Raw genomic sequence first — 24025 nt, forward strand, 5'->3', positions numbered from 1 at the left:
GCCCGGATGGGATGCACCCAAGAGTGCTGAGGGAACTGATGGGAGTTGTTGTTCAGCCACTCTCCATCATCTTCAAGAGGTCATAGGGAGTGGGTGAAGTGCCTGAGGACTGGAAGACAGTCAAGGTGACTCCAGTCTTCAAAAAGGGCAAGAGGGAGAACCTAGGAAACTACAAGCCGGTCGACCCCTCGCCTCCGTCCCTGGAAAGGTGATGGAGCAGCTCAACCTAGAGACCATCTCTAGACATGTCAAGGGAAAAAAGGTGATCAGGAGTAGTCAGCGTGGATTCACTATGCGGAAGTTGTGTTTGACCAACCTGATAGCCTTCTATGATGGGATAGCTGGATGGATGGATGAGGCGAGAGCTATGGTGCTGCTTGACTTCAGCAAGGCTTTCAACACTGTCTACCATAACATCCTCATGGGGAAGCTCAGGAAGTGTGGGTTAGATGAGTGGACAGTGAAGTGGATCGAGAACTGGTTGGATGGTAGAGCCCAGAGGGTGGTGATAAATGGGACCAAGTCTAGTTGGAGGCCTGTGGCCAGTGGTGTCCCGCAGGGGTCAGTACTGGGTCCAGTCCTGTTAAACCTGTTCATCAATGTCTTGGACAAGGGCACAGAGTGCACCCTGAGCAAGTTTGCAGACGATACCAAACTGGGTGGAGAGGCCGACACACCAGAGGGTTGTGCTGCCATTCAGAGAGACCTAGGCAAGATGGAGTGTTGAGGAACCTTATGAGGTTCAACAAGGAGAAGTGCAGGGTTGTGCCCTGGGGAGGATTAACCCATGACACCAGTACAGATTAGGGGTTGACCTGCTGGAAAGCAGCTCCGCGGAGAGGGATTTTGGAGTCTTGGTTGACAACAAGTTAAACATGAGGCAGCAATGTGCCTTCGTGGCCAAGAAGGCCAATGTGATCCTGGCTGCATCAGGAGGAGTGTTGCCAGCAGGTTGAGGGAAGGGATCCTCCCCCTCTACTCAGCTCTGGTGAGGCTGCAATTGGAGTATTGGGTGAAGTTTCGGGCTCCCTGGTAGAAGACAGGAAACTTCCAACAAGGGTCCAGAACTGGAAGATGATGACTGGAAAACAAAGATGATTAAGGGACTGGAGCACCTGTGTTATGAGGAAAGCCTAAGCAAGCTTAGCCTGTTTAGCCTGGAGAAGACAAGATTGAGAGGGGATCTTATGAATATGTACAAACACCTGAGGGTAGAATGTAAAGAAGATGGCGCCAAGCTCTTCCCAGTGATGGTCAGTGAGAGGACAAAGGATAGTGGATATAAATTAAAACACAGGAAGTTTAATCTCCATATGAGGAAGAACCTCTTCAGTGTGAGGGTGACAGAGCAGTGGAACAGGCTGCTCAGAGAGGTTGTGGAGTCTCCTTCTCTGCAGATCTTCAAAACCCTCCTGGATGCCACCCTGTGCCATGTGCTCTAGGTGTCCCTGCTGGAGCAGGGGTGTTGGACTAGATGATCTCTAGATGACCCTTCCAACCTCTACCATTCTGTGATATTAAATTATCTGAAAAATATAAGTGCTTTTGTATTTTCACAATAACTTTTTCGCCTAGATATTTCATGAAGAGTTTTCTCCATAAGCTCTTAGGAACAAAATATTACTGACCAAAGGCCTTCAGACCAGGGCCAGAAGAAAGGCTGAGTAACATTATTAAAACAAAATAATAATAAGTGAAACTAACAGCTTGCTATTGCTATTTTTTTTCTGGTCTTGTAGGAAACATACCCCATATTTAGAATGAGGGATTTATGGAAACTTAAAGCATCCATGAAAAATGAGGAGAAAGAAGACAAAAGAAAAACAGGAAGGATTAAATTGCCAGAATTGGAAGATGAGCGAGCTAGAAGAGAAAGGAATGAGATGTGGAGGGCCCAGGTACAAGAGGCACTTTAAAACACCTGCAAGAGTAGCATTATTCTCACTGTTGGGAGCTGAGCTGTGGCAGTTTCCAGGTCATAGCAGGTATTGCTACCTACAGAAAGTAGAGGAGGTGGCTATTGTTTTCATGCTCCAAAACTCATTACTCTGGGGTAGAAATTGCCAGGGGAAGTCAAGGGGCAAAAACAGCAGCCTACCAGCACAAGGGCAAAACTGCATGGTTTGTTCCTTGTAACAAGGCCACCTTTGCCAAAGGAGCTGCACTGGAGCTAGAGCAGGAGCTCTCCTGCTCAAATGGCTTGAGGCAGCTCTCCACAACCACCTGCTAGGAGAGAACTCCTGGAGCAGCTTTTCTTTACTGTCTAAATTAGCATGAGCAGTAATTGCAATTTTCATAGGAAAACATATTTTGGAAAGTCCAATTTCTTAACTGAGGTATTTGAACCTACTCCCAAGCTGACTGACATAAAGAATTCTTTGTGTTGGCTTCAGGGGCCAGGACATGATATGTTTCATGTTCCCTTTGTGGGAAAGGAAGAGTTTAGGGCTGAGCATCCTGAGCATCCCAGTATAATCTCTAGATATCCTCAAGGCTGTTGAGGGCAATTCCCACTGTACGAAACTCCAAGCCAATATGCTCTATACTTTTTTCCTTGCATTACAGGTGAGAATTCTCAAAGAAAAACATCCTGAATATGTAGAAATGAAGAGAAAGGCTATTGAAAAGAGGAGGGAACACTTGGTAAGATTATGTTTTAAAAAGAAGTACCTTCCACTCTGGGAACTTCTTTGTCAAAGTTCTGGCTACCATTGTGGCTGCAAGCCCCAAGTTTGGCAGAGAGCATGGATGCCCATGGCAAAACTTGAGCTCAGAATGGATCAGGAGACACTTGGTTTGACTTGTTGAACCCCCTCTGCAACAGGTTTTAATAGCTCCTGCTCCACAAACAATAACCACCTGCCCTTCATGATGCAGATTTGCTGATGATTATTCTACCTCAGAATGAGGTGGAGGTTTCCTTGGTCAGACTTTGCTCTCACCTTGAGGGCACATTGAGGTGATGATACTTCTGGTTCCCTTGCTCCCCTTAAGTATCCCTGACAGACATACTCTGTGGTTTCTGTATTTGGAAAACAGCCCCATGTATTTTAAGGATTGTTTGAGAAGGGTCTCTTTCTTTGCAGAAATCGTACCTGTTACATATTAGGACCCACAGTCCTACATCAGTATACCTCCGACGAATGCGGTACAGCAAAGAACTGCATGAGAAAATGAAGGAGAGTCTAGCAAAGGGTCTAGACCATAATAGCTCTGAAGTGGAAGAGTCTTCAGAAGACGAAGGGAAAAATCATGACCTGGCAGTGATTATAGAAATTGTAAGAATGAATAGCTTCCACTGGGACCTGAAAATATTGAGAGTCAGCAACCCCACTGTAAGGTTAGGAATCCCAGCCCCTGAGCCAGGTGTATCTTGGCAATCCAGATCATGATCCTAGAACTTTTCCTGTGCTGTGAGTAGAAATGGTACCATATGTACAGGGACTCAGAGAAGGCAGGAGCTCTCATCCAGAACATGAGAGGGCTTGTCCTGCTGACAGTATTCCCCAATGAGTACTCCAGCTGTGTAGGAGGAGGAGAAATCCAAAGGTTATCTATCAAAACTGCAGAAGAAATTAATTTCTGATGAGAAATTAATTGAGGAGAAACAGATTGTCCAGCATACGTGTGGGACTTTCCCCTAGGCTGCAGTGTCCATAGCCAGCAGTGTCTAGGGAAAGCAGGGTTTTTTTCCTGACACCCTTTGTGCAAAAGCAGTAGTATTTTATGTCTAACTTTGAGTCAAAAATCCCCTTCATTCAAGAGGAAGTTGTTGGGAATAAGACCTATGAATAAGGTCTAAATATCTTAATCAAGAGATTTTTACCTTGAGGTATTTTTTGATATTTCCTGGTTCCTTCATCTGAGCTCCTGCCATCCTTAGCCCCAAGCTGACTAATTGCCTAGATTACCTTGTTTGGACACAAGGGGTCTGCAAAGCACCACAAATACCACTAAATTCAGGATCAGCTCCGATAACATATGGTCAGAAATAGGACTGCTGTATTTCCTTGCCATTATGCATGTATGTAAAATTTACTATACTTCTTTCTAACCTTTTAGTGCTGCGGAGAAGGTGCACCTCTGTGACTGGAGTGAAATGCCCTCAGGGTTGCACATTTTCACTGAAAATTTAATTATCAGCAACAATAAAACCTCTTTGCAGATCAAAGAGCATCCTATTACTGTTTCAACAGTCTTAATCATAATACAAGAATTCTTATTAGTCTGATTACAGGAATTTTTCAATGACACCTGAAATCAAGCTGATATCAGTTCAAGCCCACATAAGGCTGGACAAGTCCTCAACCTGATTTTGCTGAGCATGGCTATAAAGTCGAGGCCCTATGTTGCCACTGTGCATCACAGCACAGAAAAACCTTTTGCTTCATGGATTTTGCTTTTCAAAGGAATTCATTCTTTGAAATTCTGCATGCAGCCTCACACCTCAAGAACTGTCTAGCACCATTCAGCAGCAAATAAGTTTTTCTGGTTTCTCTATTGCTGTGATAAATTCCTTGATGCAGTGTGAAGTGTGCACGTAGCAGTGTGTGAGCTTTAGAAGACTAGGGAAAGGACAGCTGAGAAGATGAGCTGAATTTCAGTCCGAGGTCCAGGGCAGCTCTGTCCCAGGTAAGGAGGAGTCTCTCCAGCATGTGTATATGTGTGCGCTTGATGCACTAGAGTGCTGGACCTTTGGTCTTGTGAAGGAAAGAATGTGGATCCCAAGTTCCAGAGGTAGGATCTGGTAGGATCTCCAGTTCCGCGGAGAGGGATTTGGGAGTCCTGGTTGACAACAAGCTAACCATGAGGCAGCAATGTGCCCTCATGGCCAAGAAGGGCAATGGGATCCTGGCTGCATCAGGAGTGTTGCCAGGAGGTTGAGGGAAGGGATCCTGATCCTGCCCCTCTGCTCAGCATTGGGTGCAGTTCTGGGCTCCCCAGCACAAGAGGGATCTGGAGCTTCTAGAGAGGCTCCAGCGTAGAGTAACAAAGATGAAGGAGGGACTGGAACATCCATCATATGAGGAAAGACTAAACGAGCTGGGCCTGTTTAGCCTGGAGAAGACAAGACTGAGAGGGGATCTGATCAACATGTGCAAGTACCTGAGGGGACAATGTAGGGAGGATAGCGCCAAATTTTTCTCAGTGGTGGCCAGGGACAGGACAAGGGGTAATGGGTGCAAGCTGAAACACGGGAAGTTTCATCTCCATGTAAGGAAGAAGTTCTTTCCTGTGAGGGTGACAGAGACCTGGAACTTATGCTGCCATAGAACCATTACGGTTGAAAAAGACCTTTAATATTGTCAAGTCCAACTGTAAACCCATTATCACCATGCCTATTAAATACGTAACAGATGCTGAGGAAGCAGAGGGGACATTCATTTCCCAGGAATATACAGTGAATAATTTAAAGTATTCATTCAGCACAATCCATAAAAAACCACAACTGAGAGATATTATTCCACGATTCAAATTGTTCATTCAATACGGACATTGAGATCAATACAATGCATGCAGGTGATAGCAATATACAAATGAATGCTTGCATATTGTTACGTAACTTCTGTATATTGTCTCTTTGCCTTGTCCTAAGCTGTGCTGTCTAGTAGAGTTCTTTGGAAACATCAGGAGATCACACTTTCTTTGGAAGCTCTTGAGCATGGGGAACTGAGATAAGCATCTAGTTTGTGGACAAGTGTGGAGAGTCATTCACTGGAACGCTGCTGTGTGGACAGGAAGACTGCTAAAAAAATGAAAGAATCAGGCTGAATCAGAATTCACAGAGACAATAGAATTAAGTAGTCCTCCTCTTCTCTTCTCTCTTCTCTCTTCTCTCTTCTCTCTTCTCTCTTCTCTCTTCTCTCTTCTCTCTTCTCTCTTCTCTCTCTTCTCTCTTCTCTCTTCTCTCTTCTCTCTTCTCTCTTCTCTCTTCTCTCTTCTCTCTTCTCTCTTCTCTCTTCTCTCTTCTCTCTCTTCTCTTCTCTTCTCTTCTCTTCTCTTCTCTTCTCTTCTCTTCTCTTCTCTTCTCTTCTCTTCTCTTCTCTTCTCTTCTCTTCTCTTCTCCTCTCCTCTCCTCTCCTCTCCTCTCCTCTCCTCTCCTCTCCTCTCCTCTTCTCTTCTCTTCTCTTCTCTTCTCTTCTCTTCTCTTCTCTTCTCTTCTCTTCTTTCTCTCCTCTCCTCTCCTCTCCTCTCCTCTCCTCTCCTCTCCTCTTCTCTCCTCTCCTCTCCTCTCCTCTCCTCTTCTCTCCCATCTCTTCTCTCTCTCCTCTCCTCAGGGAGAGGGTGTGCCTTTCATTTAGATGCTATCATAGCTGTGTAAAATAATAATCTCTGTTGACTGAGCAGACCTATGTTCAAGCTGTTCCCATCACGTGACTGATAACTTCTTTCCTGGTATGTACTGCCATTTAACTGGGCAGTGAATTTATAAGAAAGCAAGATGAATTCCAAGTGAACGTGTGAGCTCATTAGTTTCTATACAGGTAAATTCTTCAAAATCTATTTCAATCTTTCTGATTTCCCTCTTACCTATGACTTGACATCACAAATGTTTCTGTTCTCTGACTTCTATGGGTTTTAATCAGAATTTGTAAGTGTTTCTTAGCTTAGAGATGTATCTCTCTGAATACCTATGCCTGCAGCTCATGAGCTTACCCTCAGACTGGTCCCTAGGTTCTCTTGACAGGTCAAGAAGAGATGTGGCAACATGTTGAGCCACTACTATTGCACTGCTGCCATTCTGCAGGCTAGCTGCATTTCAGATGCACTGAGTTATCTTGCATGGTCTGGGACTGAAGACTTGGCACCAAATTCATATGCCTGAATAGAGACATGTGATGTGATTTTAGACACAGTGGGCAACCTCCTGAAACCTCCAGCTTTCACCCCAAAAGGAGAAAGTTCTCTTGAAAGTTCTGTGTCATGTTTAACTGTGTCTGGGGCAGTCTCAAAGGGAGCCCGGGTTTGGTCATCTCCATGTCTGCTTTACCATGAGGCCCCACACCCCAGGAGTGCTTATAAAAAGAATCTGGGTGCTTGGTGCAACTAATGTAGGATTGCAAAGTCAGGAAAGATGAACGCTGTTACTGAAGATGATCATTAACTTTGCTAATACTTAAAAAACCTAAACATATTAGGTAAGATATTAGGTGAAAACAACTAGGAAATATGGATTACTATAGCTTTTCCCTTCCAAATCTCAATATCAATGAACAAGTTTCTGCTATGGTTCAACATAGCAATTGGCAGTTCAGCAATTTTCTATGGATTCTCCATGTTGAACAGTCCACTCAAAATCACATGAGTTATTTCAACTTTATATAATGCTAGGTATTTTTGTGTCTAAATATAAATTTAATTCTTATCTGTCAGAGGAGAGTCAAATCATGACAACATAATACTTCATTTCAAAGTTCACCACGCGAACATTCCCTGATCCCAACGTTCTTTCGTTTTCTTCTGTGCAAAGCTCCACTGTCTTAATACTGGACAAGTAAGACTGACTGGATTGAAATCAAACCTTGTGTATGTAAAGATCAATGTTTTAGCTTGAGAAGCAGCTAGAGGTGATAAATATTCCAGTTCAAATTAATGGGTTGTATGCTCCTCAAGAGGAGCATATTCAACACAGGCATTGTAAAAATGTAGCATAGATGGCTGCTGCTTTAAGAATAACGGGAGAGAAGCCTAGTATCCACCTCACCCACTTTGCAGAGAAAGCATGACAAAGAAATGTTTGCTCAGTAGAAGGAAATAGCTGGTTTATCACACGGCAGACTAACTCTCCAATATTTCATCTTGTAACAGGTGAACAGGAGTATCAGCTTTATTTCTGTTAACATGTATGGCTGTTTCCAAAAGAAAAGAGTCAAAACCCCATGGAAAATCAAATAGCTTTAGATTTCACCTTCTGAACACAAAATGTCTGCTAAAAGTCTCCCTCATTCTCAGTATTGCCATGACCAGTTTAATGAAGGGTAGGATTCAATGCACCAAAATTAAACTCATTTACTATGATCAAGATGCTTAAAAAGAGGTGACTGATGAGCTTCCAGCTGCTAGTCCCAGAGGAATTTTGCCGGCTCTTGTCAATTGACCACAGTTCTTATTGCAGAAATACAAGCCCAGAGTCTGGTGATATCATTAACTTGCATGGGGACTATCTTGGGCACAGAAACTCCTTTCTTTTGGGGGGCTCTAAGAACTTTATGAGTTGTATTCAGCTTGCAGACTAGGTCACTTAAGGTATGAGTTGTGAGCTTAAAGAAGATCTGAGACACAACCTGGGGATGACATATAGAATCAGTCACAGAACAATTAAAATTAAAGTTGGAAGGCCGTCTCTAGTCCAACCTCTTTCTTGAAGCAGGTGTAGTTGGAGCAGGGTGTTCAGGCCTTGTTCAGTTGAGTTTTGAATATCTCCAAGGATGATAATCCTTCTGCCTCTGGGGGTTCTGCTCCCTCACAGAGAAAAAAGAAATGCTGGCAACCTGTTATTATTGCCTCTCAACTATTTGTTGCGCATCTTCAAGACGGGTTTGGCTCCATCCTCTCTACAGCTCCCATTAATTAGCTGTAAGCAGCCATGAAAGATCCCCTTAGCCTCCTCTAGGCAAAATCTGTAGATCTCGCAGCCTCTCCTCCTATATGATATGCTCCAGACACCCATAACCATCCTAGTGGTTCTGCTGGACTTGTTACTACCCCAACTTTGTCACTGTCAGAAAAACTGAAAGCAATGTATTTTATCCAATCATCCAGGTTATTAAGAAAGGCTTTAAACAGTTTTGGAGCAGAATCAATCCCTGACAAGTGCCACTGGTATTCTTTCTCTGGCTGCACTTTATATCACTGACCATAGCCCTATGAGCACGATGGTCCAGCTATCTTATCATCTACTTATCTAGTCGATATGTCCTTAGTTCAACTACAAAGATGTTGAGACCATGGCTAAGGCCTTGCTTAAGTCAAGGTACACAGCATCTGCTGTTCTTTCCTTATTCATAGAGCAAAAAAGAAGGCAACATAGATTGTCAGGTATGCACTGTATTGTGAGGTAAATCCATGATGACTGTTCCCCACACAAACTTGTTTTTCATGTGCCTAGACTTGACTTTGAGGAGCATTTACTCCTTCTTGAGATGAGTCTTAGTGGCCTTTAGATCCCTGCATCCTCCTTCTTGCCCTTCCTAAAGACAGGTGTGACGCCTTCTTTCAGTCCTTAAAACCTCATCTGATTGCCTTGACTATAGAAAGAGGCCTCACTATGACTTTGGCCAGATCTTTCATCTCCTTCAGATACATCCCATGAATTTTTGTATCTAATTGCATTGGATTTCACTTCATTCATGCCGAGCTTGCCAATAAATCTGGCAATCAAGGAGTCCAGAAGGTACATTGTACCAGTGAAAACCAAGTATTAAAAAAAAAAAAAAAAAAAAAGGTTGAGTAGCTCAGCCTTTTCATGTCTTTTGTCACTAGGTTCTAACTCCACTGAGTTTACATTTCCCTTATCTTTCTTCTTGCAGTCCATGCACTTACAGAAGCCTGTCTTGTTGCTCTTCACATCCCTCCCTAGTTTCAACTTCAACTGACCTTGGCTTTCCAGACTCCATCCCCATATGTCTATGACAGGACCCATGGGAAACTCGCACCCTTCTGAAGTGGTAGGTGGAATACTGGGCATTACAAATGAGAATAGTATGACAACTGTATCCTATCTTCCATTGTCTATACCAGGACTACAGGTCCATGTAGATAGTTAAATTTTTAATCTCTTCTGCAAGCTGAGTCCAGACAGAGTGATCACAGGAGGGAGTTTCTGACCCTAATTTTATTATTATCAATTAAAAAAAAAAAAGCTATTTCCAGTCCAGTTACTTCACTATGCAGTTCCTTGGGATTTTATCTATTTCTTTTCTTCTGCCTAGCTTTCCATTGATTAGAAAATCAATGGAGATAACTCAGTTACAAAAAAGACCTATCAAATCTTCAAGGAAGATCCTGCAATTTTTTGTTCATGAAAGAACAAGAAACAACAAGAGCTGGAAGATGAAGTTACAAAGGAAATGCAGCATCCAGGGATTAGTGTAGCAATGTCAAAAAACCAGTGACTCCATAGCAATGTGTGTAACTGCTCATGTTTACTCTAACTTACCTTTCAGATCAGATTTATCAAGACCTTTCCAAGAAACATTGGGGCAGATGAACAGTCTAGGGTTGTGGTGTTTCTTCTATGTCAAGCTCTTGTTCCAGGTATCCTGTGCAGGTAAATGTTTTATCTTTATACCTTCTCAAATGTCATTTGAGGTCCTGTCAAGCACTGCACTTTCCCTATGGCATCCTCTATGGAAGGACATGGGTTTGCAGTGGATCTTGTGCTGAATTCTGTTTCAAGATCACAGATGAATATAGACTTCTATATTTGAGCGTATTTACTTGATGCATGCTTGCTCTGGGCTTGATGACTTGGGCTCTGGCCCAGGAAAGCTCAAATGGATCCTTCTTCCCGTTCACAAAGGCTGCTCTCTCCAGCAATTATCCAGAGATTTTGAACTTGTTACTACCTTTTCCCTTCTTCCTCCTCTTCCTCCTCTTCTTTCTTCTTTCCAGACATATCACCACACTTTCTCCTGCAAATTCTCTTTCTCTCTCTCCTCCTCCATTCCATTACCACCACATGCAAAGACCCAAGACCTCACTAGGCTGCTCAGATTCATGGTACTATAGCTGTCTGCACTCACACTGTGACAGTTTGCATGGGGTTTATTTCAGCTATTGGGGAACACAAACATTAACTCAGCATCCCAAAAATACCATTTATCAAATCAATAGTCTCTTGAATTTATGAGTCTTGGAAATGTGTACTTTTGAAGATTCCAGACCACATCACATCCTTTTTTTTTTGTTCTCCCCCTCAGAGAATCCTGATACATCCAGATTGATCCAAACTGACCATATCATCCTGATAGTTCTTTTTGTTGTAGTCTGCATTCTCAGCCTTTTTGTCATTGGATTCCTCTTTTGCTACTGTTCAGGTATGGTCATTTTCTCCCACAACAGCAAGATTTAGAGGATAAAGCCAAACTCCACTGCTTTCATCCCACCTTTATTGGCTTAGCTTCAAGGGAGGTTGGTGGGTTAGCCAGGAGCAATTGCTTCACACCTTGACAGGTGAAGAAAGAATGCTTGCAGACCTATGGTGTTAAAGTCAAGGTTCACTCTTCCCCTTATTTCCTTGTGGCCTGTGGGCACTGATCATCGACCTAGGCTAAGACATGAAAGTGGCCCTGGTTCCAGCTTTCACCCCCTTTCTTTGTACAAGAGGCAGGAGTAAGCTTGGCATTAAAACCTCAGCCTGGAGATACCATCTGTCCCACCAGATCACGTGCAGTGTATCAAGGCCAATGGAAATCCCTGACAACATTGGTGGAACGGGCACACTTTCTCCTGGCTGTGCCAGTGAAGTCAGATTCAGTCTGGAAGAAATCATAGTTAAGCTGGTTTCACCTCCTCTTTGTAATTTCATGTTATCTCATGTTATGTTTTTTTGCAGGATTGCATTCAAAAGATCCTGAAAGAGGTAAAGTGTGGGATAGAGCAAAGTAAAGATTGACAGTTGCACATGTCTTTGTTAAAACTTTCTTTTTTGGGTGCCCAAGTGTGTGTTCAGTGCAAGTGTTTGAAGAAGTGTGAGGTAAAACTGTAATTTCACAGCTGCTGCAAATAATGAGTTAAACCATGTATGACCAATTTTGAAAGTATTGCATGTGTCTGAGTCTCCTTCTATAGAGGTAAGACTTAGACTTACTTTTTTTTCCTTATTGTTTAAATTATCTAGGGTGAGTGTATGGTTAGGAATTGGGATAGAAGATGAAGAAGAATAAGTAGCACAGTTCCCCCATCCAGATCTTGGATGCATCATCTGTGATCATGGCATCTACAGAGAGTGGTGTGGAAGGTTTCAAGTCCTCATAAAAAAAAATACAGTGGGATTCAGCTTCAACTATATTCACACTGAAATGGCATGTGACTCCCTGTAATTAATGAAGGTTTAGGGACAAATCCAGTGGCTTTTCATAAGACAGTAGGTTATGTGTCATCTTGAAGGATGTCTCCAATACCCTAGTTTATCTCAGTAGCAGCGCACTTCTTATATTGGGCAAGATAATCCTGTCCCAGTCAACACAGTCAGTAAAAACTTAGGAGTAATTCTGCTCACTTTAGACAAGACATTTGCAACTGGCTACCAAGACAGCATTGCACACTGTGCTGGCTGTGTTCATTAGACCTCTTTTGACTGCACTGGGTGCTTAAATATCTAGGTTTTATGCACCTACATGTAGACATCCTAACTGAGACTCACAATTTACTTCAAGGTTACAAAAGTTAGATTTTGGTATATAAGTACCAGTGTCTATATATGGCTGAGGTACCTGAACTCCTTTTATCATCAATGCTCAGGGCTCATTTGCACAGATACAAATATGTGAGTACCATTTCAGATCTCCTTGCTTTCTTGCAATATAGATCCATGTGGCTACCTGGAATCTCTTGGTATGCTCAGAAGGCTCTACATACCTATGACTGGGCAAAGGAATCCATTCCTGAATGTCCTTTTGTCATCAGAGGGCAAATTGAGAAGGCATCTGAGATAGATGAAAAGCAGGAGGCAGAGAAAAGGTGAATTTGTCCCTGGGAGTGGCTTTGTCTCGTCATGAACTGTATAGGATACCTAGATGATCAGCTCATACAGGGACCTTCCAAGTTTTGCTGTTATGGTTTGCTTTGATGAATATAGGGGCAATAACAGAATCTTCTGTCTTCTGTTTTGATTTCCTTTTAAGGGAGACTCATCAATAAAAATGAAGGTAGGCATCTTGACATTATTCCATTGTTCACTACTTACACAAATTGGTAAAGAGCTAAGAGATACGTCCTATGTGACTTTTCATTCTTAGGGAGTGGCTAAGGTGCATCCTGCTAAATTGGGATCTCAAAAAACAGTGTGTAAGATTGTACATAATTCTACTTTAAACTAATATAGTTGAGAAGCTCCATTTCCTAGTGGATCCACAATTAAAGCAATAGCATTGCAAAGGCATTTAAAAATGATTTGGTACATGTGACTGTTCTCAAGAAGCTTTACTAAAGCACACATCTTTATCCCGTAAGAGAACTCACTAGGGGAACAAGAAGGATGGGTTGTCCCTCCCTTTGGTCATTTATAGGGCGTGTTTCCAGACTAACCTGCCTCTGTGTCCTTAACAGAAATCCTGTTGAATCAGTCTCTGGATGTGCCTCTGTCCATAGACAATGAGAGTAGGTTATAGCACTACATTGACCTTGGCTTTTACAAAGCCTGCCATTGCTTCAGCTCACTGCTATCCAGAGAAGATGCTAAATCTGTTGTGGGAAAAGGTAGATACAAAGAAGCATTACTGGACAGGAAGAGGAAGCTTGGCAATCCCATTTTAGTGTTTTGCTGACAGCAATATCTGGAAATAGTATTTTTTCCTGATGGTTCTGATGACACAGGGTAACTCATCAGTAAACAATCAGAGATTTTCTACAGCTAGAAGGGATCATCATTTTCAGCACCCTTCCAGGGTTAAAAAAGCGGAACAGATAGGAGAAAAAGATGGATCTGGGGCAAACTGAAAGAGTTGGAGGGACGTTCACTTTGAGCAGATGGCATAATCAAAAGCATTTTGAAGCACAGAAATAGGATGTGTACCCATTAAAATGTTTTTCACTTTTTTACAGAAAATGTAGCTGCAATATTTGGTAAGTCTGCACAATCTCTGTCCAGGTTCTATGCTAATAACACAACATATGGTCATTAATTTGTGCTCTTGACACTTTGCAATTCAGAATTACATTGGAGGAGGGATCAGGTGTTTCCCTAATATTTTTTTTTTCATGGAATCACAGAATGGTTAAGGTTGGAAGGGACCTCTAGAGATCATCCAGTCCAACTCCCCTGCTCAAGCAGGGACACCTAGAGCATGTGGCACAGGGTGACATCCAGACAGGTTTTGAAGATCTCCAGAAAAGGAGACTCTACAGTCTTTTTCTTCCATTACACACATCACTGCAGGAACAGATGCAATCACAGACAGATTTGCATTAAAAAAATAGTACATGAGATAAGTTTCTAGTAATTGTTCCTGGCTTATTGCTAAAAATAGATGTTATGGTGCAGGGCAGGATCCAAGAGATATCTAGGCTCCTTTCCCCTCTATGTGAGGCCACTGCTGTTCTCCTTTTCCAAGCAGTCAGTGACAAACCTGAATGCAAAGTCAAAGTACAAACTAACTTTGTCAAGACACAGCAGACTACTGTGTTTTCAGAGGTACCTGCTTAAAAACAAAGAGCACCCACAGTACCACGTACTCCCTTAAGTATCCACAAATGATTTGTCCCATGAGACCCATGGCAATCTTTTTTTATTTTTCCTGTTCTTAGCAGCTATAAAGTTTTAGGAGTGCAAAGGCTGAGGATCTTGATTTCTGTGTATTTTGTCTGAGCTGGTGCTTTTGTATCTTTAAAACAGAAGTTGAATATTTACGTGTTTTTTTTTTCTGTCTGTTTTCTTTCACCTTTAGAAAAAGATGACAAGGAGAAAGGTAAGTGAATTTCTATCGTATAAGTACTGATTTTAAAGGAGAATTCTTCAAGTAGTAAAAAATGAATACAGAAGAATTGAAAAACACTGGTTGCATTTTTGCCTAACCTCATTGGTGTTGACACTGCAATGTGGTCTACTAGCCTATCCTGATGACCCCATCAGCTCCTCAGACCACCCCTCCTCTTTCCTAACTAGTTGCCCTTTCTCAGGATGCCTGACATTTTTGTCTGCTTCCACTTCTTCTTGCTCTGCTAGTTGGCAGCTTAGTTTTGACTTTTTTTTTTTTTTTAATGAACTATGGATTTCAAAATCACAGAATCACAGGATGGCTGAGGTTGGAAGGGATCTCTAGAGATCATCTAGTCCCACTCCCTGCTCAAGTAGGATCACCAGAGCGAGTTGCACAGGATTGCATCCAGGGGCATTTGGAATATCTCCGGAGAAGGAGACTCCAGAAGCTCTCTGGACAACCTGCCCCTGTGCTCTGACCCTCACCGTCAAGAAGTTTTGCCTCAAATTCAGGCAGAACTTCCTGTGTTTCAGATTATGGCCATTGCCTCTTGTCCTGTCACTGGCCACCACTTACGAGTGTCTGACCCCATCCTCCTGACACCTTCACTTAGGATATTTGTTGATTGTGTTGATCCCCTCTCAGCTTTTTCTTCTCCAGGCTGAATAAACCCTCAGCTTCTCCTCAAAGCAGAGATGCTCCAGTTCCTTATCATCTTTGTAGCCCCATGCTGGGCTCTCTCCAGTAGTTCTGTATCCCTCTTGTACTGGGTTGTCCAGAACTGGAAACAGGACTCCTGATGTGGCCTCACTAGGGCTGAGTAAAGGGGAAGGATAAAGCAAAAAGTCTCCCTGTAGCTCAAAAAATTATCCAACTTGCTCTTCCTTACCAGACATACTAAACCAAATTTTGTTTAATTAATTTAATCAATTTTAATTTTATTTATTTTACTCTGTATGGGTGTGAGGCTGAAATGTTGAAATGTTTTTTATTCTCTTGCAGAAGAAATGAGAAGGAGAATCGGTAAGTTTATGTGATCCTTGATGTAGTTTTAACTGTGAAAATAAAGCACAGAGAAAATTATTTATCTTCTGCATCCAGGGAATCCTGGTCTATTAGTATTTTACTATAGTGGGGAGAATTTTGGAGGTTATCTCTAGAATTTAAACAAAACCCTGATAGAAAAAGTCTATCATAGTCATAACTTTCAAACCACAGTAGGATAATTCTTTGTAGTGGCAGGAAAGGTGTATCCTGCATTCTTGGTGCTGCAGGTGTCCTTTAGAAGAGAACAGCACTAAAGTTTAGTGTATGGTTCAGTGAGAAAAAACATCCACCATGGATCATATTCTGGGTCAGTCTTGCTTTCTAAACTTCTTGGATGAAGACCAGAGAACAATGAAGATGATGTAGATGCTGAAGACTTAAATGTTTTTCTGGTTATTTAGAACTTGAAGAATACATGGAGTTACTCAAGAATAAGTAAAGGGACACTGCCATTGTCAAAGGAATTGCACTGTCTCATTTGGAAGCTTTATAACTGTAACACTCCTGTTTCCCTTACACAAATCACGCTTAACGGTGACCAGAGGGCCGTATGCTCTACAAGGTAGACTGTGAACATCCTTGAGATGAAGTCAAGTGAATCTGTAAAATATGAATTCTCTCTCACCAGCAACAAAATTAAGGAGGAGGAGGAGGAGGACTTGAAACTATATAGGTTTATTTGGAAATCTGGTCATTTAACATACTTTTATGGTCTTATTTACTCTCCTTCACACCATAAATTTTAAGGCATAAAGACTAGAGGAAAAGGTTTGAGGTCTACATGTCAATAACCCCAGATTACACAGGCTTTCCTCCTTAAATACCTTTATTCTTTGAAGAAAGATTAAGAGATTGGAGACTGAACAGGCATGCATCTTCTCATATTGTATTCATAACTAGGGCAGTGAACAGCTATATTGCAAGATGAAATATATGAGAAAGCTTTTCAAAGCTAATCCCATTCTATGACCCTAATCTGTTGCCATGTCTGTTCATCTGCAGATTTCCTGGAAAAATGTTATTATAGAGGTGAGAACATTTTAACTTGTTGGGAAGGGGGGATTTTCCTGTATTATGTTTTTGTTCTCACAGTTTTAATTTTCATCTGAAAGAAATCTCAGAGGCGAGTGATTCGTTTTGCTTTGTTTTCTTTGCTTCTTTTACCAATTGTCACAGCAGACAGCTTTATTCCATTTTGAAGCTGGAGCCAGTAAAACTCCAGGACATGATCATTCAAAAAGATGATGGGTCTTAACATAGAGAGAGCAGAAAATTTGATGAATTTGTGGAAAAGGAGGAAAGGATGCTGAGGATGCTGATTTCTTTTTTCCTTTTTTCCCTTTTTTTTTAAAAAATATCTTTTCTCTTTTGAGGTTGATTCAGGTTGAGTTCCTTGATTGATTCTCATATAGCAGGGAAGAGTTTATAAGATGATTTGTGCTTCCTTGCAGATACCATTGTCTTGGATGCTGACACAGCTCACCCTAGACTGGAAGTATTTGAAGAAGGGAAGAGTGTAAAAGATATAGGGATAGTTAGAAAGGTGGCCAACAATAGCACTAGGTTTGACTCCCACACCTTCATCTTGGCATCTGAAGGTTTCTCCTCTGGGAAACACTATTGGGAAGTGAATGTGGGGAATAAAAATAACTGGGAATTGGGAGTAGCTTCTGAATCAGTGGATAGAAAAGGGACATTGATTCTGTGTCCTAAGAATGGCTTTTGGGTCATAGCACTAGTTGACGGAAGAGATTATTGGGCCCGCACTGAGCCTTGGACACGGTTGACTGTGAGGAAGAAACCACAAAAGATTGGGATATTTCTGGACATCTCAGACAGGCAGCTAGCATTCTATGATGTCCACAGCCAAATTCCTATGTACACTTTCACCATCACTGAGGGTTATGGTAGGAAAGGGAAGCTCTATCCCTTCTTCTCCACAGGTATCATTACTGCAAGGCCAGATCCTGAGCCAATACGATTATGCACTAAAGAGGAGTAGCTGGTGAAGTAATTTGAGGGGCACTAACAGACCTACCTTCAGGAGCAACCTTTTCTTTCTGTCCCATGCTACAGCTCCCATTAGGACCTGTAATTGGTGAAGTACATTTTTGGGGAAAACACAAAATAAAGAAAATGTTAATCAAGTCAGTTCCAGATACTATCTTCAATTATTTTCAACACTAAGTCACTGGATTTTTTTTTAAATAAAACGGAACATTTTTACAGTCTGTACATATAGGGATGCATAGTCACAGTAATTTTCTGATGATATTTACTTGATTTCTCATCTTTTGTGTACATGTATTCTCTATACATTACATATGTGTGACCTTTCACCACAAGCACATCTAAAAATTTCAGTCAAAATGAGTGTAAGCTTGATGGCTCATATAACATAACACAACTTTCAATGCAGCATAACGACTTACAATTTTTCTAACCAAACTCAATTCAGTAGATCATCACAAGCACTACATTCCTTTTGCCTTGACATGAATTAGAGCTTTGGAGAATATTCTCTATTTAAATTAATTGAACTAAAATATAGTCTAATAAGATTAAATCATCTTGAAGATGATCATGATTAAATCATCATGAAGATGTTTGGTTTTATATTGGAAGAAAAGTACATTGAATGTCTGGAGGATTACTTGGAATAAATTATTTAATCCACTATAGTAAGGGAAGGAATCATTTCCTGTGAGAATCATTCCTCTGTTTTAAATAAGAGGTGCTAGAAAATGAGAGAGCAGTGTTAAGACCTGCCAAAACAAACCTTCTGAAGCACAGTTTGATATTTCAGAGAAGGTAGCAGAATATATTTTGCAGAACAGAGGATTTCCAATCTCTCATAGAAAGGTGAGGATAATCTTGCCTAGTTATTGCCACACCTCATTGTATTCCTTGAATTTAAGCGTAGGTGTGCACAGAACTTGGAACAGAGACTGGATCTTATGTCTTTGAAACCTCTCCATCATTTTAAGAACTGTAAAGATCAACTGCTATTAGCACTCAATTTATTTGTCAGGTTCTTTAATACAGACTGGAACTGTATACATATTCAGATTTATCATTTGTCAGATGTTTGCCTTTTTGATTTTAATCTAATGAATAAAATCAGTTTTTCTTACCTTGAATTACCTGACTTTACTCCTGCTTGTGTTTTCATTAAAGTAGATATTTTCCAAATATTCTTCAAGTTGGTGTCACACAGTGGGGCACCATGCATGCAGGGCATGATTTGAGAGCCTCATTATAAAATGGAAGATTCTTCATGTGATTTAATTGTAGCCAGTGAGGATAATATGATGAGTTTCTGAAGAGAAGGCTGTTTTAACACAGAAACAGATGGAAGTCTCTTGTGATGAAGGTGAGGTTCATGAAAAGGGTTCACTGAACTTGCTCTTCTCACTTCACCACTCCTCCAATGTTTCTATTTGTCTTCATCTTTAAGGGAATTCTGTAGATCCCAAAGTCACTGTATGTAAGCTACATCCTGGGTGTTGCCAACAACGCAACAGAGATAGTCTGTACTTAGGAAAAAAGGGGAGGCTCTTCAGAGGACCATAGCAACTTCACCTTCGCTCTCTTTCTGTGATCTTCCCTCTGAGCCGTGTGTATCTGGTATTTGGATCACACCAAACTTTAATTAGCTATAGATCCTGGCAAGTGGTGTCATCATGAAAACCCTGTGTATGTCCTGAACAACCAGGAGCCTTTGTATGGATGAGGTTTTTATATTGGTCCAAGCCCAATGTTGTTAGGAGAATCTTACCTTTTTACACACTGATTTTCTCTATCGCAAAATCACAAAATCACAGAATGGTCAAGCTTGGAAGGGACCTCTAGAGACCATCTAGTCCAACTCCCCTACTCAAGCAGAGTCACCTAGAGCACATTGCACAGGATTGTGTCCAGGTGGTTTTTGGATATCGCCAGAGAAGGAGACTCCACACCTCTCTGGGCAACCTTCTCTTGTGCTCTGTCACCCTCACAGTCAAGAATATTTTCCTCAAATTCAAGTGGAACTCTCTGTGCTTCAGTTTGTGGACATTCTCTCTTGTCCTATTGCTGCGCACCACTGGAAAGAGTCTGGCCCAGTTCTCTTGACACTCTTCCTTATGGTATTTATACATATTGACAAGATCCTCCCTCAGCCTTTTCTTCTTTAGGTTAACACACCCACCTCTCCCAGGCTGTTCTCACAGGAGAGATTCTCCAGTCTCCAAATGATCTTTGTAGCTCTACACTGAAGTTTCTCCAGTAGTTTTATTTCTCTCCTGTAATGGGGAGCCCAATAAGGTACAGACACAGTTTGTGACAAAGGCAAGGAGCCTGCTGGCAGTTCAGAACAGATTTCCTAGTGTTTGTGCAGGACACCTGCTCTCAAGAGAGGTTTGATTTGCTGTTTTCTCTGCAGAGTGGGCCCTCTGCCCTTGCTTCCAGGATCTTCCCTCTCCCTCAGCTCCTGTAGCCCTGACTGATGTCAACCGACATCCATGGATAGGAAAGGCGAGGAGGGTCATTAAATACCCACTCTCCTCACTATTGTAGCCAGGTGTGGAAGAATTGTTCGAAAGCAGAAACTGAGAGGAAAACTAGGGCCTAACCGAAGTTTTGACATTACAGAGGCCTGCTTGGGGTGCTACACAGTTGCCACTTCCAGGATGGTTGGTATACACGGACTCTGCTCCTCCACGGTTCCCTAGGCAACACAATCTGCCCTCCTCGCAGCTGCAAAGGGGAGTAACGGAGGATGGAGCGGGGTGAAGACACCGCGGCCAAACTCTGTTGCACTCCCTGTGCTGGGCTGCTGATAAGCCGCACAGTGGCTGTCTAATGGACATATATGATAACATGTCCAGTGCTGAGCCAGCAAAGGTGGCAAATCACTCCTTTCAGATGATCTTTGCTTGAACTTTGCTCATTCTAATGTGAAAACCACACCTCCATCCCAAAAGTTACCCGCCTCCAAGGTACGACCACCCCTCACCAAGCATGCGCTCTAGATTTTTGATTGACTGTACCTTTAAATGAAAGCGAGAAACTTTTTCACCAATCAATAACAATATTAAGTATGACTCTAGTCACTCAAGCTCCACCTGAATGTAAAGAAAAGTATAAAAGGTGAACTAAGGATGAAAAGGAGGGGGGAAGAAACCATCGTAACTCCTGGGTCAGTCGACAGGCTGAGCCCCCTTCCCTCCCCTTGTGCTGGCACGCTGCCTAAGGAGACTAAGAAGTGAGAGGGAAGAATGCATCATAAATTCTGGATCAGTTGATGCGCTGATCCCCCTTTCCTCCCCTTGCGTCAGGACGCCGCCTGAGGAGACTCAAGACCGAGAGCCCTCTCCCATCTTCTGGGGTGAGTGATGATTGCACCTTTGTACATCAGAGCTAGCTAAAAACCCCACGCTCTAGTAGAGAATTTCCTGTACTGACATCCAAAACCTGCTTTGTAAATGTTGCATTTGAATAAATTATACTGTTTGTGAACTCGACTACTTGTTTGGGGGGAGGCGATCGGACCTACAGTCCACGGACTGTTCGTGAATCCGATACTGCCAGAGTCGAGCTTGTAGTTGATCACACTATTTGAGAACTTGATTCACTCCTAGGAAGGTGATCGGACCTGCAGTCCACAGACTGTTTGTGAATCTGATATTGATTTGATATCTCCTTTCCCCCCCACCACCACTACCACTACGTCTTTCAAACTGCAACATTTTCACACTGGGTAATGAATTATATTGCCCACGGAGGTCCTCTTGTCTCTTTTATCACAAACACTAGAGCTCATCATGAGTTCATCCCACACCCTGTCTTTATCAAGCTGATGAGAGTTTCCTTTGTGTCCCTCCCTAGAAGAGATCACCAACGCTTTTCTACTCTCATTCTGGGATTTCATCATCCTCTGTTGAATACAGACCCCAGAATATCCAACTCATGTTGGCCTCTTCAGTGTTGCAGCAGAGGCAAAATCACATCCCTTCCTCTCCACACACCTCTTGACTAAAGTACCAGTGTAAATTCTTGTCTAGTATACCAATTCCTTGGATTTCCTGGATAGGACCCAGATTCTTGTCAGAATCCTGTTTAACAAGAATGGGGATGCTCTTCAGCATTTTGGATGCATGTATCATATGATCAAGCAGTGACCATGATTCTTCAGTCTGCCTCAACATTTGCTGATCAGCATTAACTTTCCAATCCTGACTTCCAGTGAAAGAAATTATTTTTTGAAATGGCCCATATTTCCTGAAGGACTTCTGACCTATACATAATTTTTTGGCAACTGGTGAGCACTTTAGGGTACCATAGCTTGAGTTCCAGAAGCCACCATACAGAGTGTAGTGATGCTTTATTCATCTCTGAAAAGTGGTAAGAAATAAAGTGTATTAAACTTGAAGGGACCTACTGCAGCCACAAGGGTTGCTTGGAAGAATAAAAACTACAGCTATCCCTTGAGATTGCATCTCTAAAGCGTCTATTTGAGTAGGTCTGCCAGAGGCTTTGTTTTATGTAGTGACTTAGGAGAAGGGAGGATAATTTCACTGAGAATCACTAATTGAGTATTTTTGGTGGGATACAAGAACAGTGGGGTACTCAAGGATCTCAAGGGTAAGATCAAGGCAGGTTTCAAAGGCCAATCTCCGGTCTTAGGTCAAATTCTGCTTGAAAAGCAGAATTTAGAAGCTGAGTAAGTGTAGACACAGTGAGTAGTTACAGAGAGGGAAACATTGCAGCAAGACAATCTGCCCTACTTTGTGAATATAACTGAGCTATTTATACATTAAAAAAAAAAAAGCCTTTTGAGCAAGGATGTCACTATAGTCCTTCAATATTTAACCAGAGCTGAAAGGTATTCAGAAGCAAATAATGTATCCTGACTGTGTAAAATAGGAGGCTTTATTTCAGTTACATTAGAGCCAGAGAGAATTAAACGGTTGACGTTAGTCTAGTGGTACAAATCTTCTTCATAAGATTAATGAACAAGATTCTTAAGATTAAGAAAAATATTTCTAGGAGAAAAAAAATAAAAAAGGAAACAATATTTTTCATCAGCAATTTACCACTTAATGATTAAACACATACGGAGATCTCCATGATAAGAGTGCACTGTTCATCATTCATCAAACCGCTGGACTATTTTCAGGGGCTCAGTGTCAGGCTTTGCAGAAATGGAGCCTGTTGAGAAGAAGGGAAAGAACTTCCCTTCCTGGCTCTTGTCTCTACCAAGGGAGAAAGTGTACAGAGCTGTTTCCTTCTGGACATTAAAGAATGACAACTTCTTGGCTGTAGGGTCCAGGAAGATCCCAATCCTTGTGAGTTTCCCACTCACAGCCAAGCGGGTCCATGGAACAGTGCGGGCCCAATAGTCTCGCCCATCCACTAACCCTATGACCCAGAAGCCCTTCTCTGGGGATAGAGTCAGTGTGCCTTTACAAGTCACAGGCTCCCGGGCAATGCCCACTTCCCAGTTCTTTTTCTCTCCAACATCCACTTCCCAATAGCGTTTCCCAGATGTGTATCCTTCTTTTGCCAAAACAAAGAGGTGGGAGTCAAATCTCTTCTCTGTCCTGGGCATAGTTGTGATTTTCCCAGTATCTTTCACACTCTTGCCATCTTGAGACACCTTCAGCCTTGGATGAGCTGTGTCAGCATCCAGGGTGACATCAACTGCAAAGGTCAAGCCATTCCTTAATTAGTGAAGTCATGAGGTCTGGTTTTCAGAGGCATCTTCCTGCCTCATGGTTCATCAGGATCCTTCCCTCCCTCCTTGCCCTATATCTCCCCTGTCCCTCTGGGGTGACTGCTGAAAGGCCAGAGGTGGGGCTTACACCATCCATTTTTTAAATTTAGTAGGGATGAGCAGAGAAAAAGTGCAGAGGACTACCCCTCTTAGGGGGAAAAAAAAAGAGAGAGAGAGAATCATGCTAGACAGTTTGAAGACTTTTGGGGCGCATGGAATCATAACGGCCAGAGGAAGCAGGGTGTGCCAAAACTCTCTACAGGCAGCTGCAAACCTCCTGAACATCAACACAAATAATCATCTATGCAATGGTCCAAAAGAAATAGGAAAATATAGATCCAAAGTTTGTAGCATATTTTCTAGACTCCTAAACTGCAAGAGACACTAGCATGCTTGCATTGGAAGGAGTAAAAACTCTCCTTCTGTGACCTGCTGGTCTGAAATGGGAATAGAATGGGCATTGGGTTTGTTCCTTTCACCTGCCCTGCAATGACACTGCATTTGGGGAGGGCTTTTCAGAATTTAGTTCAGATGCCATGATTCACTCCTTAGAAACTACATTATGGCTTTTGCTAAAGAG

The 24025-nt window shown here is 42.1% G+C and overlaps 2 protein-coding genes across 2 annotated transcripts in view; one reads left to right on the forward strand and one right to left on the reverse strand.

The window, feature by feature from the left end:
• The first annotated feature begins 10172 nt into the window (after window positions 1-10172).
• LOC104580002 (E3 ubiquitin-protein ligase TRIM39-like) lies at window positions 10173-17723 on the forward strand. The gene is made up of 9 exons (XM_088521917.1): window positions 10173-10270; window positions 10923-11039; window positions 11558-11584; window positions 12849-12872; window positions 13768-13788; window positions 14610-14630; window positions 15645-15665; window positions 16692-16718; window positions 17141-17723. The coding sequence occupies exons 1-9, from the start codon at window positions 10207-10209 to the stop codon at window positions 17689-17691; spliced, it is 873 nt and encodes a 290-aa protein (XP_088378043.1). The 5' UTR covers window positions 10173-10206; the 3' UTR covers window positions 17692-17723.
• A 5095-nt stretch (window positions 17724-22818) lies between these two features.
• LOC104564525 (uncharacterized) overlaps window positions 22819-24025 on the reverse strand; it is a 45732-nt gene continuing 44525 nt past the window's right edge. Inside the window, exon 17 of the mRNA XM_088521931.1 lies at window positions 22819-23372. Within this exon, the coding sequence (XP_088378057.1) occupies window positions 22819-23372 (554 nt within the window). The remainder of the gene's footprint in view (window positions 23373-24025) is intronic.

This window comes from Tinamus guttatus, unplaced genomic scaffold, assembly GCF_059628265.1.
Source record: "Tinamus guttatus ecotype Peru unplaced genomic scaffold, ASM5962826v1 Tinamus_guttatus_pri_ptg000139l, whole genome shotgun sequence".
In the NCBI taxonomy this organism is placed as follows: domain Eukaryota; kingdom Metazoa; phylum Chordata; class Aves; order Tinamiformes; family Tinamidae; genus Tinamus; species Tinamus guttatus.